Source organism: Cyanistes caeruleus, chromosome 3 (assembly GCF_971803275.1).
Source record: "Cyanistes caeruleus chromosome 3, bCyaCae1.hap1.1, whole genome shotgun sequence".
NCBI classification, from domain to species: Eukaryota; Metazoa; Chordata; class Aves; order Passeriformes; family Paridae; genus Cyanistes; species Cyanistes caeruleus.
The window spans coordinates 13,236,893-13,258,148 of NC_141703.1; the positions used below are offsets into that span (position 1 = coordinate 13,236,893).

At 36.9% G+C, this 21,256-nt stretch overlaps 1 protein-coding gene across 10 annotated transcripts in view; it reads right to left on the reverse strand.

Annotated features, from left to right (window-relative positions):
• Positions 1 to 21,256, reverse strand: part of POLA1 (DNA polymerase alpha 1, catalytic subunit) — a 194,555-nt gene that overhangs the window by 88,069 nt on the left and 85,230 nt on the right. For 8 of the 10 annotated variants that reach the window (XM_086879853.1, XM_086879846.1, XM_086879848.1 and 5 more), the window contains exons 33-34: positions 14,239 to 14,417; positions 12,378 to 12,509 (exon numbers count right to left, since the gene is read on the reverse strand). In XM_086879853.1, coding sequence (XP_086735979.1) covers positions 12,378 to 12,509; positions 14,239 to 14,417 — 311 coding nt within the window. Of the gene's footprint in view, positions 1 to 737; positions 1,819 to 12,377; positions 12,510 to 14,238; positions 14,418 to 21,256 lie in introns of those variants that run through there. The other 2 variants (XM_086879852.1, XM_086879851.1) reach the window with 1 other exon arrangement.

A 21,256-nucleotide genomic window follows, 5' to 3' on the forward strand; every position in this document is an offset into this window, starting at 1 on the left:
TGAAGATCTTTCCTGTCAAAACACAGTTTTTAAAAGTGTCCTAAGTGCTGTATCATGTTTGATCTGTTACAGATAGTTCAGTGACTCACCACGAGGAGAAAACTAGAGACATCACAGCTAAAGAGTTACCTACAATTAAAATTAGGGTGAAAAGAATGGGAAGGAGAGAGACCTGTCTAGATGCCTTTTGTCTTTAAAAAACAAAAATGGCCAGTAATCACACTGACCCCATCAATACGAGAGACAAAGCCTCGGTTATGATATTGGCTTCTCATGCACAGACCTGTGTCTGGAAAGACCCAGTTTAATTTATATAAAAACTAAATGCACTTCTCATTATGAAAGCTTGTAATCACTCCCTAGATCATTTTCCATATCTTCACTGCAGTCTCAGATGTTCCTCAAACAGGTATTTGCTACTCAAGCATTTTTCTGAATGACATCTGATTGCTGGGTGGTACATTGCCATGAGCCTCATAAAGCCCTTCAGAAATGGACATAGGATGAACATTGAAAATACAACTTCAGAGAAATCCCTTCAGACAACACAGACTTATTTTCTAAGTCTTGGCATGCCTGACCACTCTTGTTGGGAAGCCTCCAAAGACAAATCAGAATATACAGAATTTAAATTATTAATTTTCTACAAGATATTTCAGCACTTTTTACTTGGGGTTTGTGGACAGAGAAAGGATGTTAAAACCACATTATGTTTAATCATACACTAAACTCTTTCAAGGACCATATCACAGTACAGTTTATTTCTGCCACTTAACTGATGGGGTTAAAAAAAACCAAACCAAAATCCTAACAAGGTGATTCCCAAAAGGAACAACTCAGTACAAATGGTGATCTCTTATCACAGAAAGAAAAAGAAACAAAAAAAGCAGTAGGAACAAGGGGGAATTTGATTAATTGCTTCAAGAAAGCATAAAAACCATATGCAAATACTAAAGAACAGTGTGAGAAAGCATCATCAACAATGCATGAACTACTGGAACACTATCTAATATTTCTAAATAGTTGTATTAATCTTAATGACATTATTAGTACTCAGATAGAAGATGGATGCACACATAAAAAGAATTTCCTACATTCAATCTTTGTGCTTAATAGGTGGTCAGTAGTGGGTAGCTTGGTGTCTGCCAGTTCTACTGCAAGAGCATCCAGCATGGATTGTCCCAGTATGAGAAAAAATATGTTATCCAATAGAAATTATTACAGCAATTCAAATTTATTGCAGAAATCTAACATCTTATTCTGCAACAGAACCCAGCAGATGCCATTTTGTGTCTCTGCATTTTGGGGGGCCTGGGGGTTCTGTGATTTTAAACAATTCTGGCCCCTTTGTAGTATAGTCAAATGTTGCTTTGGATATTAAATTGAGAATTTATCTTAAATGGAAACAAACAACTTCGCTAAAAATTAGACATTTATGACTTGCAAATTACAGATACTAATTATTTTCAGTATATACAATTATGATATTCTCAAGAGGTATTAATTTTGGGACAGATGTGCTTTCATCATGTAATTTGGAAATTAAGTTACACACTCACGTATGGGAACTCAGAAGTCTGAATTTGTGTAAAGACAGGATTGATAGAAAGGAATTTTGTCTTGCTAATTTTCTCTCTCTCCCCACCCCCCACCTCTTTCTCTCTCTGATGAGAGTGAGTGTGGCCAGCAATCCTCACAGCTGGGTTGCCTTGCACTCAGAGGAATGGGGGCTGACTGCAGAGCTGATGAGGATACACCTCCACTTGACTCCACCTCCTGTTTTGTCCTCTCAGATAATTCTTCCAAATCCAGTAAATTCTAAAAATTTAAACAATTAAAACATACTAACTATAAAATATGCACAATGCTGAATACTTCACATTCAAGTCAGAGTGCAGAAATTAAGTGTTGCTAATGCAAACATCTTAAGAAAGACATTATAAATACACATAATCCAAAATTAAGGCATTAATAGAGGAAATTAAATCAAATGAGGATAAAAGGAATAATATTGTTAGGTTGACCAAATTTTCATTACAAGAAGAGAGCATATTATCACAAAAATGCTCTCCAACATGTGCATGCATATAATCTTCTAAGACAGGTGGTTATAAGTGATAAATGAAAAAAGAACACAAGAAAAATGCCAGCTACATCAATGTCTGGGATGATATTGCTGTAGAGTGGATGTATTAATTACGTAGGTTTGTTTGGGAGTTCATACTTTCTTATATTCCATAATTGACCTTGAGACACCAATACAGATTGGGAAAAGACAAGACAAAGATATATTGTTTTCTGGTCTAGTATAAAAAACAAATTGATCTTCAAACATCAACATTTGGTTTGTACTGTTCCACAGGAGGTGGAAGGTACATATGCAAGGCATTCCAAGTATCTGCTACAATTCTGAAACTGAGATTTTTATTTTCAGCTGGAATTAGTTCAGCCACTGCATAAACATTCCTATCTGGAGACCTTTGCTGACAGTCAGGAATTTGTGATGTCTCTTGCAGATGCCACTTTAAAAACTAGTGACTTTGCTCAGGAAAAATGGAAAACATCTACTTGTCAAATTCTGCAGAACCTTAATTTTCATGTAGAAACCTAGCACACCTTTAGAAGACTTCAGAAACGTTTCTCTCATACATTTATGGATTCAAAGTCCAACACACTCCCCTAGACTGGATATAGCTGGATAGCTGAAACTGCTCATACACAGCAAAGTGAACAAGACTGTCATTAAGCTGCTCTGAGAGTTTTAGCAGGACTACAGTTTTGGTTTTGTTTTCTTTTTTGCCTTATGTTATAGGATGAAGTAGCTGCAGGCAGACTGAAGACACAATAATCTTAAGCACAGCATGGAAATAGGGGAGGTTTATCTGTAGCAACAAAAAGGCCTTTAAAATAGTGTGCCATCACAGAATGCACAGGAGTAAAGCACAGGCAGAGCTGCCCCTTCACCAGGCTCAAATCACAAAAGAAACAGTGCAAAAACCCCATGTTTGATTGAATAAAAGCACTAGATTAACTAACGATCAGTAAAATGTACAAGTTAACCTCTTCAGTAGATGCCATACAATGAAATGTAATCTGAAGACCAACCTAGCGAACCTTCACAGAGACCAACACAACACATGCTACATATGGGCCCACAACTGTTTTGAAGCACAGTTTTACTATCTGACTATCAATACTGGAATAAGGTTCTGCACTCAAATCACTCTATCTCCCAAAGCAGGCACACAAAGCAGTTATTTGCTTAATGCCTAAAAAAATAATCCGCTTGCACAAATCCACTGCAGGAAACACTGGTACAATGCAGAAAACAGACCTTGTGCATCTTGACTTCTGAAGAAGACACTGAAGTAAATCTAAAACTCTTCTATGAAGCCTATGAAATCTAATGTAAAAGTATTCACCATTTCTTCCTGCAGACAGGAACAATCTCAATTAAGATGATGTATTTGTCCTGGTTTAGGGCAAATTTGGGAGAAAACCTCCAGTGGGGCTCCCCTGCCACGAAGCAAACCCACGTGGCCCTTTTCCCCCCCACCCCCCAACTGGTTCGGGAAGAGATTTCTCTGAGAGAAGTGGAAAAAACCTGTTTATTTCACAGGCACAGCACTACCCAGCACAAAAATGAATGATATCAAATTACAAAACCTCTTGCCCTTCAGAAGAGATGACAAACTTCAGAGGGTCTCTTTCCTGGGGGTGTTGGCTCTGTTATCAGTCCCTCTGGCGCTGGAAAATGCCGCTGCCCAGGCTGGGCTCCCGGTAGTCCACGGGTGCAAGCTCCCAATGCTCCCCCGAGTCCCCAGTCCAGAGCAGGTTCGATTTGTTTCAGAGAAAGGGAAAGAAAACAGTCCAGGAAGACCTCTCTGCTCCGGCTAGCTGGGAAGCCAAGGCGATCTGTGTCTTGTTGTCTGTCTGCGCTGTAGTCAAAACTCCCAATGCGGGGGGAGCAAGTACAGTCTGATAACAGACTTGGTGCTTCTTTTCCACTCACTTTTACTCTCAGATGGAATTTTAAGAATACAGAACCTGTGTCTGGGTTAGGTGGACGAATGGGGATACAATTTAACATCATAATCAACCCAGGACAATGTAATATCTCTTTTTAATCTCAGATGATCCAAAACTTCACATGCTCTTATAACTATTCCTTTCAAACAAACCTGTAGAACTACAGGTTTCATGAATCAGGAAGAGTAACCAATGTCAACTCTTAACACAGCACAGGCTGCTAAAATTGACCATGTTGTTTCCTAGGATACAGGATATCTTATAGAAAAATTGTTGCATTATAGCTGGTACTACTTCTCTTGGCCACCATAAATGAAAAATTAGTAATTCCCCAGAAGTCTCACCCAGCTCAAGGGTCACTTTCCCCCTCCCACAGCACATGAATGAGCACACAAAGGCAGAAGTGTAGCTAAATGGTGCTGCCCAGACTCATTGCTCAGAGGTTTTTCCACATACATAAACTTAATTCCAGGAACCAAACTGAAAGGTCTGAAGTACTCCCCACTTGACAAGTTCAAATACTCAAATAATGACCTACTCACCCATTTTTCCCTCACTGCACCAAATACTAAACAGCTGCTTAGATGAAGTTAAATAAAAGTTTTTAAAATTATCTTCTAACTACAAAGCTTCCTTATGACAAGATATTGAATACTGAAATAACTTCTGTTGAGGAACACCTTATTTAATTTTTCTAAGAGTGTTTTATCAAGAAATAGAAGAGTGACTGAACATTGCTATAATTATTTTTGGCAACGGTAACTGCTTGAAACCAGAAAAAAATGAAAATAATTCTTTAAACATCTAAGAGCAGGAGAAAAATAAACACCTGCAAAACCCATTCCCAATATGCCAAAAGGAAAAACATTTTAGGGCAAACATAGATGAAGTTTTTTGCATATGCCCTCCATTGTCTCCCAACCCCATGATTTTCTTATTCAATTATCTTTAGGAAAGTGGACTATGAAAGACAGCATCAAACAAAACTGTTTACAAAAAGAAGGCAACTGAATGAAAAACAGTTTCCCAAATACTGTAAAATTTATTTTAAGTTTACTTTTGAAGCTGAAGGAAAATTCATTATTAAGATCAAGAAACTTTAGGATAGGTAACATAGATTTACTTCACTTATTACAAAACAATCTATTTTTTCCTTTTATATGCCCATTAAATTCTGAATTACCACAGATGGTGCCACTTTAGGTATTGGATTTTTAAAAAAGGGATTAAATCAATTTATTTTCACTTTCTAAAATCAGCAATCAACCATGGATCTCCATATCAATAGTGACTTCTAAGAAAACATTTCTGATAAGCACATCACTTTTAGCAAACTTATTCTTAAGGATGGAACTATGTCCAGAGAAAACCAGATTTTAACTCTGGTTGTCCTGATAGATGCAACGTGCCTAGGCACTGTAAGAATGCCTGGTTATACACACATCAACAGCATCAAGCATTCAAGCCCAACAGAACTTGTGTACTTGTGTAATCTCTTGGCAAGCTGGAGATTTTTTATTAAAAAAATGTCTATTAAAAGTTCTGTAGACTCATACAGACTCAAGCTGGTCTGGTATTTCAGTAATCGGTTGGTCCAAGTTACTATAGGCATTAACTACATCAGAATTCCATGAGAACTGGTGGTTTTAAGACTTACTTTATTCCTTATTCAGACTATTTGGACTCTTCCTTCTTGTAATGTCTCTAATTATAGACTAGTGGGATAATTTTCCATCAAACTTTAAATTGAACAGAAAAATCTAAAATTATTTAAAATGGCTCTCTAAAACTCCTGTAAAAAGAAAGATGAACAACAATCCGTTCAAGACCAGTGATTTTTAATAAACCCTCTTGTGATTCATTATTTGTTATTAAAATAGACTCAAAAGCAGCAAATCCTCCAAATCTATATAGTATCTGTAGCACTTCTGTCAATCCAAGGTATCCAAAGCAGGACACATTTGCTAGCTCTCTCTCAAGCACCACCAGTAATGCCATTGTAGCACATCTCTCCACAAGATGCACAGATCTGCGCAAGACTTTAAATTCTTGGCTACAGAATCTCATAACAAATGCTGTACAAATGTAGCTGGTACACCACAGCTACACACTTTGTAGTCAGTTTAAAGCCAGATCAGATACACTGAGCAACAACTGCATCCCTCTACTGCAGCACAAACCTCCTCTCCAAGTGTTGCTGAAATTCATCATTGCTTTGACCGGGGCAACAGATCAGTTCCAACAGAGTACCTTCAAAGACTGTGCTTTCTGTAATCCTCTGAAGACAGCAACATCTTGTTATTAGATGAGTGATTCAATCACCTAGGTAAACATTACACACTTGGTGGCAATCATAACCACAACCATATTTACCTCCAGGCACACTTCCTGTAACACGGTGTTCACAATACTGCCATTTATAAGCCTAAGCAGATAAATTATTGTGATAATAAGTCCTTACATTCCTGCATTCTACCTACAGAGGAAATTACAAAGTTAGTTTTTACTCTATTGAAGCAATCCACATTTCTCAGAACCTGATCCATGCGGTGGCCAGCCTGGGGAGCCTTTTCTACAAAGAGCTGACAGAGATATCTAGTGTCATTAAGCCTTCTCTGGCAAGGTCCCAGACTGGGGACTAAGTACAGATTCTGTTTCTTTGCTTATGTTAACTCATTCTCAGTGGCAAAAATTTGGAGTGCATAGTCATACTCAGCCTCTCTCAACCACCTGCAAGTTGGATGCATGTCCGTCACGACTGGTAAAATCCCATGAGGAGAGTTAAACCCTTTGTAAAGACGTATCGATCATTACTTTGAAACACTTCACTAAAAATCATATTGATGCTGGAAGTCTGAACCAAACAATTCCTTTACAGGGCAGATCATGGAGAAGTTGCAGTAATAGCGAATCGATTCCAGTTAATGGACTCGATGAGTGCTGTGACAAATAACTGCTTTCTCATCCCCAAAATGCACTACACACCATGACCAAAAGGGTTATCTTTTATTATTCAATAAACATAAATTATGATAGATGTATTACACTTTCATAAGGTAGAATACTGACTGCCCTGTTCAATAATCAAGGTATTTCTAACTTCCTCCTGCTTAACCACAACCTGATTCCAAACAAAACTCATTTGTTATCCTCAGTCAAGGAGAGGATCACAAAGTACTGCTGTGGAGGGGAGGAGGAAATTCCTGGTAATCTGGTAGCAACCACCCTTCTCTCTCTCAGGTTCCCAGTAAACTGTGAATGGAATCACATCAATATTTTATCTTTCGATCCAATCGCTCTCAATTCTCCCTTGACTTGGAAGGTTTCAGTACTAAAAATAAACAACTCTGTTTCTGTATGTATAAACCAAAATACAAGCTCAAACTTGGAAAATACTCAAAAACCTATTTCCATACATACCTAAAGGGCTGGAAATAATCCCTGGAGTTAATCTGAAGGTAGAATCTAGCTCTCTGATTCTGCCTACTACATCAGCTGATGTCACAATTCTGGTCCCAACTATTCTTCATCACATGCCCATATAATTCTAGTACTAATAGCACAGCAATAAATAAAATATTGTACTATTACCACTATGAAACACCTTTCCCTCACACCGAAGAGATTTCTTATCCCTACCCACCCACCAAACAAAAACACTTTCCATGCACGACTCTTGTGACAACATGATTACAGAAGTCATCACCATCATCTACAATCATATTTTCACCTGCCCATGTGGTGTACACCTGAGGGTTCTTGGCAATACACTTCACTGAGGTGTGGGAAATTTCGGGTTCAGAATGAGCCCTGTCATCTTTCTTCTCTTAAGCAAATATGCCACGCAATCCCAAAACCTGTGTGAATGCCATGGCCTCTTATGTTATCTTATTTATAAATATTTTACTTTTTTAAGTGCACAAAATACTAATGCAAATGCTTTGAACATATACACAAGAGTCAGAACAGCAATATATATATAAAAGGCAATTCAAAGATCTTGAAAATGCTTTTATACTGCGACCTAACGTGCAAGCAGTAGACCACCCCACCACAGGCAAGAAATGAGAAATTTTGAGGGCTATTGAACACTGAATTTTCACAGCTGAACAGTATAAAGTTATTTAGTAGTGTTCAATAGCCTTCAAACTCACTTCTGCCTGAGGGTTACAGTGGTCCAGTAGAAAAAGACTGCGAAACAAAAACACTGCAATACAGGTTGGACCAAGATTTTTTTGGTATTTTTTAAAAACCCTTTTAAAGTTCACATCGTTTTATGTGTTTTGAAAAATATAGAGAGTTGAACAGATGTCACACACTATTAATCAGACAGCATAGACAGAGCATCTATATAAAAGAAGATTTGAGCCAATAAAGATACTACTAACAATACTACAGGTGTATACATGTATTAAAAAGCAAAAGAAAATATTAAAAACCTTCTCCTTCAGGGACACCCGCTTCCAAGTCCAACCAGTTCTGTATGAATTTTGCTACTGCACAAATGGCATATGTAAGATATTGGGGGCTTTTATTCAATTACTTTTAGCTGGCAAAACTAACACCTCAACTGCTGGGTAAGATATGGGATTAATTTTATTGTCATGAATATTGACTTTTACAGGGCTGTTTAAAAGGAGATCTAAGAGTTGGCATTTGTTTACCAAGCGTACAAAAATGAGCATTTAAATATTCCAGTGGGAAACACAAAACAAGTTCCAACACAATAATTAGATTCACTTACTATAAATGAAATTACATCCTGCTTAAGGAAAAAAGTTGGTCAGTTTTTCCATTTATGCTTGCATATTTCAGCTTTTACCCATTCCCCTAGCATGGATGTTTCATTGATGGCTGAGGGTAACACTTCAAAAATGAACTAGCTAAACAAACTTCCCAGCAGCACTTGACAGAGCTACACCTATTCTTCCCCATTTCCAAAGCAGTACAGAATTAATTACCAGTTCTATGGATCTATTGTAAGTATAATAGACTAAAGAGCTATCACAGACACATTTATTGTAAAAGCACAATCCCAAGAGTGTCTAGTAGAGGGCCAAAACGATTAACACAAATGCTTTGTCAGATCAAAGATAAAACCTGCACCGCCCAATTGAGGAATGAATTAGAACAGTGGGTTATCTTTCAAATTAACCAGGGCAGTTAGTGAGGAAAATTTCATGAAAGTGTAATTCTTAGCCTTTGTGAATCCACACAGCAGGCATTCTGCCAGCTGACAAGATGATGAAATTTTCATGCTTAAAAAAGCCCTCTTCATTTCCCAATTTAGATTAGCTAGCGTTTCTCTCTCTTTTCATCTATTTGCTCTTCTGAAGCAGAATTAAAAAAAAAAGCACACAACAGGATCAATCTCTCATAGAATAAATGCATTTCTGAGAAGAAATAAAATCTTTCCATGTAATTTAAAAATATATTTACATATAAGAGTAAGATTATCAAAATTGGTACTGTTAATATCATTAAGAAATCTGTAAATACTGGAGCAATGGTAAATATGTTTTGGAAGTCAAACAAAACATACCAATGTTTAATGGCAAAAAAACGATTGCAGAAGCAGATATTTTCATATAAAGGCGAGTCATTTACAAAAACAAAGGGATTGTAGCAGGCTCACAAAATTCTATTTATGCCCTTACATTTGCATCTTTTTAAAGGAAGCATATCATGATTGTATTTATTTATTTAACCCAGTTTCATGTGCCAAAAAGGGCAAGTAGATTTTCTACTTTTAGATTTTATGGCACTCCCCCTTGCCCCTAAATTTATAGAGCCACATATAAAGCATTTCAATAGACTAAAGGAAAAAACAAGCAACATCTTGAACACTTAAACACTTTAAAAAAAATCTGATTCAAAGCTCACTGAAAGAAAAGTACACTTATTTATCTCAGTGAGCTGTGGATCAGGCTGAAAGGCTCTTGATAGAGCTGTATTCATAAAAGGCAGCTCATTATTTACAGGTTAAAAACCACATTTTCACATTTTACATTTTTGTATTATTTGCCATTTGATGAATATATAAACAAAATAATTTAAAAAAAATATTAAAAATAGAGTGACAATATATTTGACCCTTATAAATTGGTGTTTCTGTGCCTTTTAGATACAATTACTACAATAGGAGACTATTTAATAAGAGCCTGAAAGTTTCATTAAATGTTTTGTTCAGACAGTTCTTTGCCATAATACTTCTGGGTGTGTCTTTATAGTTTATAGGATTATATATATTAGTGCAAACACCCATTTGATGAATTTCAACTCCAGCTGTTATACAGTCACTACAAGTATTGGATGAAAGGAATAAACTAAAAGTCTTAGCATCTGATTTTCTAGGAGCTAACAAGACACTTGCCCAACTCCATGAAAAGTCCTTTTGTAAAAAGAAAATTCATGTGCAATCTGGAAATTACTCTCACATTTCCAGAGTCTGAATGTATTGCACAGTAAAACAATGGTTTTAAGCCTGATTATAGCTAACTAGTTTAAAAGTAAATTCTCACTAGCAAAAAAAAAAAATCTGAAGCTTTTACTTACATGGACAAATAATTTTCTTTTTTATTATCTTCATTATCCAATATACCATGTAGTAAGATACTTAATAGATTTATGTAAGCAAATTATGATGTTCAATATTCAAACATTACAGTTTGGTTCATAGTCTGGTCTTTAAAGAAAACAAAAGAACAACCAAAATATAAACAGAACAGTGCAAAACATTAAATCACTTTTTGCTCTTATCAGCAGTAAGAACTTCTCCTGCCATTAAAGGCATCTTTCTTCATACAAGTTTACTATCATATCTCTTCTGCATGTGTTTTCAAACACTTTATATGTCTGAAATTATTTAGCATGTGGCATAGTCTATTATCATTATGTACATATATCGAATCTAAAAAGCACTTTTCATGTAAAAACAGTCGGTGTAAATATATTACTTAGACCCATTATTTAATAACACTTTAATAAAATGATAATTTTGCAGACAGGTGGGCTTTGCAATAAAGTAACATGAGATCTCACATTTTGGTGACTTTACCTGTCCAAGTCATCTTTAACTTCAAGGGAAAGGAACAATCTATCTCTACCTTGTGAAATAATGCTTGAATTTAAATAGTCTTAGAAAGTTTTGTGCTTCTTTTGATGCTAAGATCTTCAAAAGAAGTGTTTTTACCTTCAGAAATTATTAGGCTTTCAGAAGAGTTTAGAAAACACTCACCTATAATTGCAATAAGAACTAGTACAGAAGAAAGATAACACAAAACATACTCTTTAATACACTTTCACTTAGTATTAAACCACAATAATAATTCTTAGTATTGTAGCTGCTGTTTGCAAAAGAATTCTGTAATACTTAAGAAAACACACAATAAATTCAGCACATCATTCAAATTTGGTATGGGCCAAATTTTCAAAAACAATTTACTTTTTTGGGTGTACCAAAAGTTATGAGCACATAAACATTATGAATGTCTTAAAAATTTATGTCCATCCTGCAGCTGTGTAAGCAGGCAGTGTTGGACAATCAAAACAAGCAGCCAGGCAATAGCATGAGATGCTCTATGAAAATTTTACCAAAATACCTATATGCCAGTACACAAAATATGATGCTTCTAGCATATTAGAAATGCAAAACACATTGATATAAGTTAAAAAGCATGGTGGGTTTTCTCCTAATGCTGGACAGTGAGAGTACAGAAATCTTAAATACTACACCTTTTTTCCCAACCACTACCACTGGCACTTTGGATTTCTTGTACTACCCCTCAAAAAAACAGAACTGCATCAATTTAATTAACTACCCATCTTTCTCCTCGTTTTTTCCCTTCCCAGTCATTATTAAGAAAGATTCATAGTATCTCCCTTCTCCAAATTCTCCAAAGAATTTTTACAGAACTGTATTTGGGTTCCCTTTTCACAATGCAAGACAATATATATCAATTTGAGTTGAAGACAGAGAATCATATTTCAATTACATGAGTAACTGGTATCTACATATTTGATAGGCTTCACAGATTTTCCTAAAAGCAGAGTTAATGCACTCTGGCTAAAAATCTGGAAAACAGAGAGCTACTAGATCTGCAATAATGCTGACACACACAGTTACAAAAATGTAAATATATCTAACTATCTTGAAGATGCACTGAGAAAACAAACTTTCTACATTAATTTTTTAATTCACTGATTGTTTTATTTTCAGAAAGTTGGGGGTTGATGTTGCATGCTGCTATCTTACACAACACAAAAAAAGGCTAACATGACAGTCACTAAAAACTCAGTGCTACTTCAAAAACTCATTTCATATAGCAGAGTATTTTCTGCATACTTACACTGTAGTATTTTCTGAGGTAGCGTCTAATGTCCAACAGTAACTTATTGTTCATTTGAACCACATAGCTGAAAGGAGGCTCATCACATTCTGTCTTGCTGCACCTTTGCAAGCTGGGTTCAATAAATCGCCCCTGAAAAACAAAGTGTAAAAACAGCATCATTATGACTGATGATGGAAACAGATGTTACCACGGGAGTTTAGACAAAATACCTATATCTTTAAAAGTAATAGTCTTAAAGAGCCCATAATATCTAGACCTTCTTTCTTTCCATCATGGTTGGCCATACCCATATGGGAAAACTGCAGGGCAGAAATAATTTCATCCTGTTCTTAAGGAAAGCTCTTTTAGAGAACACACCACTAAGTTAATAATTCTAAAAGAGATGCTGAGTAAAAAAAAAATATCTGTGGACAAATGATGCTCCCCCATCTCCACCCAAAAAACTCCAGGTTTATCGTTTTATCAGAGACAAGCTTCAGCCTCAGTCTACTGATGAGAACTTTGAAATCAACCTGATAGATACTAATTATGAAATTACCAACAGGGCTGTAGAGACAAACCTCATTAAAGAAAAAAATCACATTAACATCTTTCATTTTCTGCAAGTTCAAAGTACAGCTCTTATAGTTTTGTACCATCTCATTCCCTTATTTTCAAAACCTTCTGAACACCTGACATTAGAATTTTAGGACTTGGAAGTGTTGTGTGAACAGCTAAAATTAAGCTTGTGTAATTCTCACTAATTTAACATCAGTCTGGCAGGCTGGACACTCATGCAGCTTTCAGAAAACTTTGCTTCGAGGTAAGACTTAGCTGTTGTGAGCCATCTTGGCTAAACCCCCACTCACAACGCTAATTAATTCCAGGTGAAATAGTGGGGATTTTTGGCTTGGTTTCAGGATTTCTTCTGTTCTGTTTGGTGGTGGGGATATATTTTTTTTAACGAGTTTGACATGCACTCCTCTCCAGTTAGCCCATCTGCAACTTGTCAAGTCTACATGCAATTAACTGTCTTATTTACAGCTGCGATGAACAAAAGTCAAGGATTCACAAAGTATCACTCGATTTGTATGTCTTTTCCTCTTGCTTCCAAAGACCGCTTTATTTTGATTCAAAAAAATGCAAAACATCTGCTGTTTGTCCAAATTAACTTAAAATAATTACTTTTAATTTAGATAAAAGATTTATTTGCTTTCAGTTTCAAGGTTTTCACTACTCTGAAGCTTGCTAATTTGCCGATGACTAAAATACACATAATATGCTGTAGAGTTAAATACTTGGCCCTCTTTCAAGTCGTGATCCAAGGTCAGAGATACATTTTTTGGCAGAACTTCTCAACAAGAATGTTGCACCCCTATGACTTTTTATTCAATTCACAGAGACAGAAGGAAAGATAACACAGAAAAATCTTACTGTCAAGAAGGGAGGTGGGATGTAGCAAGATAAACACAAGTTTAAAAAGCACTTTGTTCCAATTATTGTGATTTAGGGTAAGAAACTGCCATTGCTATACAAAAGTTTTATTAAATAGAGAACTGGAAGTTACTAAGGTGCTAAGATAAGGATTCCTTTAAAAAGTGACAGCAACAATCATTCACGACTGTGGGCAAACAGATTAATGAAGCCAGAAAATCTCACATGTTCTGCGAGACGATGCAGCTGAAATGCAAAAATGGGAAAATATCTCAGCACTATCCTATCAGCAATTATCTGCTTCAAAGCTATAAATAGGAGGAGAACTAAAACAATATGGTATCTTCTACATCATATGAATCCTGTTTAAAAAGCTGTTCTCCCTACAAGCATTTTTCTCCCTCACCAGTGAGCTGAAACAAAACAAACAAAAAAACCAACTAACCGAACCATCAAAGACATTGTCATAAATATTTTCCGTTCCACATTTGAGGCAGCAAAACTTGAATCTTTCACAATCCCTATATTTCTCCTCATCAGTGAGCTGAGCTGGGCCACCAACCAAGGCATCATTCTCATCTTTATGGTAATGGTGATGGACTCTGAATTGGGAGGGATCCAGTCCTATTAATAAGAAACAAAAATTTCAAAAGACTAAGAGGTCAACCATGCAAGCAGGCTTATTTTTCATATGCTTGGTGAAGCAGATTCAAAAGAAAGTTACAAAATGTAAATTCAGAAGCTGAAAATCTCTCCTTAGAAAAACTTCCTCTATAAAACATAAATACATTCTACAATTTTTAACCATGAATAAAGGTTCACGAGACATGAAGAAATCATCTTACTTATCTTCTTACACAAGATTGCTTTATAAATAAAACAAGCACACTGCATTATCATGGGAGTATGCACGAGAACATTTTGTTTCTGAGGAAACCACTCCTAACGGATAGCTTTATTGTTATTTTCTTCTTAAGTTACATTGAAAATATTTCAATAAAAATGTGCATCGTTATTAAGAAACAGTCTTTAAATCAAAATGGCACCATTAAAACCAAAAACAGAGAATAAAAACCCCATTAAAGAAACGCGGGTGCACTGCTATTACCAACTCCTTCAAGTCCGTACACAACTGCCAACTCTGATTTCAATGCAGTGGTCGATTTCATTTTGGCTCAGTGGTTAACAGCATGGAGGTTTCAATCTAATGCAGTGGTTAAAATTCAGCAGCAGCATTTAAAACCGCAGCGCTGGAGACAAAGTGCTTTATTTTTGATTGCCAGAACTCAAGATTTTAAACAAATAAATACACAAAAGAGATCCCAGAAATACTGATTCAACCACAAATAAGTAAATAAGTAAGCAAGCACGAAGTTCACTGTTCTAGGAATAAGACTGCCAGAGTAAACTTAATAAAAATCCTCAAGTTTTGTCATCCTTTGTCATGTGCAACATTTTAAAAGCCCATGCATCTCATTTACAGGGTTTTTTTGTTAAGTTCAGGAAAAAACACATGTTGGGAAAAAAACTTAATCAAATGAGCACGAAGGAGAAAACCTTCAGAAAACTATGGCTCATTTTAGTAGTAAAACAAAAAGATCAGAGAAGCACTTTAAAAAATATTTTTAACAGACATTAAGCCAAGTAACAGACTACCGTGTATTAAACCATATCCTGTATAAAATTCAGTTAAAAAAATGTAGTAATTCCTATAAGAAATGTAACAAAGATTATAAATTGAAAGTGAAGCTTCACCTTATTATTAACTGCACTGTGACACTTAAAGACAACACTCAGGAACAATATTCAGTTAAACTACACAAATGCTATTGAACTTATAAAACAGTTGTATTATACAGTCAGATATGTCTGACTTTAATACCACTACTCTGAATTTTTATATTGCAATCTTAAATTCAAGCACAAAGAAAAATTCCATTGCCAAGTAAGTTTATTCGGCTCTTGATAGAATATGGGTTTCACTAAAATTTATTCAATCTTCCCAATTTTGTCAAAAGAAAAAAAATGTCAATGCATAAAGGTAACAATTCACCTCCAGGAGGTTTCTAAACTTTTAATATAGTTCTCCACTATTCATTTAAAGAAAAAGCATACAAAGCAAAATACACTGCTAATAGCATGCTTTACACTTTAATACACATGGTATCCCCCAAGAAAGATTGTACGGGGTTTTTTTCTGTCTCTCTCTTTTTTTTTTTTTAAAATAAAGGGGTTGATAATATATCTGTAGCACACAAGTAGTAGATAAAACATTTAAAAAGGGAACTGGATTCAGATTTTGCAAAAAATCAAGTATGCATATAGGTTGGATCTAAGACAGTAATGGTGAAAACAAAAATTCTCAGTTTACTCTGAGCTCAGAAGTGGAATGAAAAAACATCATTCCAACTTTCTGATACGGATACCATTACATTTCAGCTAGAAATCATTGGTTGTTTTCTGAAAGGCAAATATGGAGCAAAGCAGCCCACTAAAAGATAAAAGGAGACAAATTCTGGTCTTCAGACAATTGCAGTTTTCCAACAATGAGACAGTGACAGTAAACACTGGTCATTTAATATTAATTTAATGGGGAAAAAAAATCATTGTGAGAATTGAAACCACACCTATCTCTGAACTTTTTTAGATGTTTTCGCTGGAAAAAACAAAAAAATAAAATATCCTGCTGAACCAAGCATACATCTAAGTTTTGGTGTGCAAACAGCCACAGTGAAATAAAAGGGTCTACAAATCAGGCTTTTAAAGAACATGTCTACCTTAATTATCTTGTGGAATTGGGAACTATTTTATCTATTATCTCCTTTCAGGAATAGCTAGTTGGTTCAGTTAATCCATTTCAGCACCCTAACTGGTATCCCCTTGAACCAGGTCACACTGGTCACATTATTTTACTTGGTACACAAAACAGAGACTATCTAATAGGGAGGTAGAAAAAAATTAATATCTGGTTTTGGTAATTTTTAAATGAATAGGTTGAGACTAATCAGTGAACTGTGAACTTTTTTTTTCTTTTTTTTTCTTTTTCTTTTTTTTTTACCCTCATGACATCACAAGAAAATAAAAATCAAAGGTGCTTTGACTTACTCTGACAGAAAAAAGTCTTTAGGGCTATCATTAAATTACCTGCACTGCAGGTAAGCTTTATCACCTCGCCAAAACTACAAGGCTGGGTGCAGGACAAAGCACTGCAACATTCCAAACGTGCTGACAAACGCAGTGTGACCAAACTAATTAATAAAACTAAGTTCGGGGAATTGTTCCTGATTTTTTTTTAATAGAATTATTAAAACCATTACTAACTGGCAAGCAAAGCGGATCACTCAAGAACCTTGAAAAAACTGTCAGAGATTTTTACCAAAGGCAGTATTTTAAAAGCAACATTTCTGCGGATCGCTCGTGCACGTCCTTCCCCCGCACTCCCTCACGCAGGGGCTCCGCGGGAGCGCCGCGGGGCAGCGCGGGGCCGGGGGCCGTGCCCGGGGCTGTGCCCGGGGGCCGTGCCCGGGGTCTGTTCCCGGGGGCCGTGCTCGGAGGCTGCTCCCGGGGGCCGTGCTCGGAGGCTGCTCCCGGGGGCCGTGCCCGGGATGCCGCATTCCAGCCGCAGGTGCTCGGGGGCCGGGAGTTCTGCCCGCACCTTTCCCCAGGGAGCCCGCGCGGGAGGCCGGGAATCGCAGCCGGTGCTGCCACCCCGCGGCCGGCGCCGCGCACTGCAGCGGGGCCCGCGGGGCCGAGGCCGCCCGGCCGGCCGGGCTGTTCTTTATTCATTCACATTGGTATTGCTTCTTTTATTCATTCATCTTAGAGTTGTTTCTTTTATTCATTCATATTTTCACTCTTTTATTCATTCAGAGCGCCCAACGCGCTTTAACGATTCTCAGGTTCTGAGCAAGTCTGGAGCACCTCTGAACACTCAGCCAGACCACAAACAGCAAAGTCCACATACTCTAGGGTTAATTATCATATTGTCATGAAGCTTCGTCATGACTTTGATCTTAATTTTCATCACTGCCCTTTCACTTCACTCCCTACTGTAAGGTAAACAACAAAAAAGTTAAAACCTGAGGTAAATTCTGCATGCCACAAGGAAAGCATCCACCCTGGTTTCTATCTGGAGAGTTCGAGCAGCTGCTACACACTGTATTAAAGATACTTAAACGATTCTCTAAAAATATTTTTTTTAAAGGACAGTAAAAAACCCCAATATATTTGGTGCTGGTGGGTTTCTTTACAAGAAGCAGTTAGCACATAGACACAGTGTCAAAGCAGCGAGCAGTACTGGGAAGTGCTCTTCATGACAAGCCTCATCAGGACCCAGTAATGACTCCCTAAAATCAGACAGCCTTCCTAACAAATGCCCAGTGCCAAGCAATCTGCAGAGCACCAATGTGCACATCCCTCTGTAAGGCAGCAGAACACATCTCTTTCAGAACATCATGACACTGTCTAGGACAGCAGCCATCAACTTCCATCGTTTGAAGGAAATAATATTATGTAGTAACAGCTACAAAAGTCCCGTGATTGAAGAACTCTGCTTCCATAACATCTGCTTATTTCTGACAGCACACAAAGAAGATAAAACTTTTCCTTGAGACAAGGAGCAGTACTTAAATATCAACAAAAAAACCTGATTTGAAATATGTAAGAGAATTGCTGTGCCATACAGTTTTTCTGGTTTAAAAGCAAGATATCCTAAGGATGAATTAAGGTCTCCAAGATTTACGAAGATCAGATTTATTAAATTATATGACTGGCTAGATTGCACACTTTATTTAGTTTTACAAACTGAGACAATCCTCATCTTGTCACTGCATTTCCTCAGAAACTTCAAAGCAAAGAGAGTAAATGCAGGAGTATGCCCATGAGGTTCTTGTTTTTATGAACAATGAACTTCCATCTCTCAAACGCTAGGCAGACCTCCTACAATGCCCCAAAACAAGGCAGTTTTCAACTTGATTCCATAGCGAATAAATATGATATTTAAGGGGTTCTCTGTATTTTTTAAGTTGCATTATTTGGTCTTCTTCAGTGTCTAAAATAACTTGAAATTACTTGCTTTGAGCACAGACAGAACAAAGAACTTTTCAGCCCTTTGATGTGAGCCAAGCTTCCCTAGCAGAGTTCAATTTTATCTACTCAAGACAAGCAGGGTGACAGGAAACATTCACCTTATAAACATGCAATATTGTAGATTCTGTTAAACATGCAGCCAAGATCTTTTTTTCTACAACCACTCTCCCTGTACAGACACACATTCTACATTACACAATAAATCTGATCAGTGGAGCACGACACACACAGTGAGACTGCAACAGGGTTTTGGCCCATAGATATGATGCTTATGTATCCTTCAGAACAGGAAAATGTGCCTTTTTGCAACAAGATGGGAAAACAATGGGAATCTGGATGTATATCATGATGAAAATACTAAGTAAAAAAGCCCAACTTAGCATCACAGATCAGTAAGCAATTTCCATATTTTCTTGTTTTAGCAAGTTGGACTCAAGTATCTTGTACTCTTCTGAATCTTACAAAGGATTTTTGATTTCTATGAAAGAAATCCACTTGACTATGCCTCCAGCACCATTAAAAAAAACCCTGTAAGATAACTTCAGCTTGCAATGACTTATGTACAGCTCTGATCAAGTGCTGTATATGAAAACCTAAGCAGATCAGAAGTCTTGAAAAAGACCTGACCTTACCCTCAAGCTCAATTTAAGCTTTCCCAAGAAAACAAAGCTAGGGAAGGTGATACAATTTTGACTGTACAGCAAGGTCACACTGAACACACTTCAGATCTGAGACTGTAATAGATACATTCAGGTTTTCAGACTGACAATTGTGGACTATTAATAAACTCTCAGCTGCATGATGCTATTACAGACCATAAAAGAAATCTTCATCTGGAATGTACTACAGCACAAAAAACAGCACAGGCATTTGCAAACAGTAGGTGCTATCAAGTGGCACAGAGTTCTTAAGATCTGGGTAGTTAACTTAGGTGTCTGAAGGGAGCCAGTCTTTTCTGAAAATAAAACCTGTTGTGAGTAAGAGCTCTGAATTTTACCATAACTCTACAAGACTAACAATCTTTGCCAAATAAAATAAACTAGCTTCAGAAATCGTTCTTGTCTTTTGCCTAAATGAAGTACAAGTTTGCTGCCTATTTTAAGCCCCTTCAACCTAACCAGGAGTGCTTGACCTTTTCAGTCAGGCATACCACACAGTCGACTCTGACATCAAGGGAAAGTTGGATACCAAGGTCTTGCCACATAATAAACAGGATGATTTGTGTGGTCAGCCTGCATGTGTGGAGCAGGGCTGACACCTCCTCAAAGCATGAGAGCTGTTGAGGACACATGACAACATCAAATGCCTCCAAGAAACACCTTTGCTGACTAAGAAAAAGCAGAATTTCTGTCTTCAACCCCTTCTCAACAACTCAGAAATGGAGATGGAAAAAGCTGCATGTTACAAGGATTGGTTTGGGAGATTAAGATCCTTCATGGCTATAATCCCCCTTCCTGAGAAACAAGAAGGCAAGACCTTTCTTGCACATATTCTAAGTACAATCTCCAAGCTAATCAGCTGTTACTAAAGGAGCTAAAGAGATGCAGTTACACAGGTGAAGGGTCCTGAGGCAACCTGCTACCAAGTGATTTTTAATTGGCCAAATCCTGGATCTTGGCCTCCTTTACCTAAACACAAATGCTGATGACTAACTCATCCTTTGAGTGTCCCAATATTCTGAACAAAGTAATTTTTGCAGGTCTGAACGTCCTGTACACACAGGCATAGCACAAACACATTGCTAAACTGACACAGTCACAGTGCAACTCTCTAAGAAGTTCTCCTAAAGAAAAGGCAGTCTTGTCAAGAATTTCATAGCCAGCAAAATTAAAAACTTTTCCATGTCCTTGAGCAACAGTTTTAAAAATAATGAGCTACATGTGGGATAAAAATCACAGAATTTCTGTTTATCAAGTGGATGAGTCAAGTCTGTTGGATAAGTAGATCAGTCAAGTTTGTTTCCTCCCCACTTCTGCAGAGGAAACAACACTAAAAGAATACACACACCGAGCATAGCATTTTCAAGAAGAGAGACCCAATAAAACTGTTAACAAATTTTCAACCTTTCAGTTTTTTATAGGTAAGAAGTCTAGGGAATAGAGAAGAAAGAGGCAATCACAGTTGGGCAGAAAAATCTCTAATTCTAATTATTAGACATCCTTTTAAAAGGAAAAACAACTCTAACAAGAGCAATTCCCTGTTGCTCATTTGAATTAAAACTGTTGATTTCATGGATCACTAACACTACTTATATTTTTTGACAGCACTTCTTGGTTTTGGGACCACTTAATTCCTTCATATGAAGCAGTTAAAACTGTTACAAAGATTACACGTTTCTATTATCAAGTAAGTCAGTTCTAGCAATCAAGTCTTCA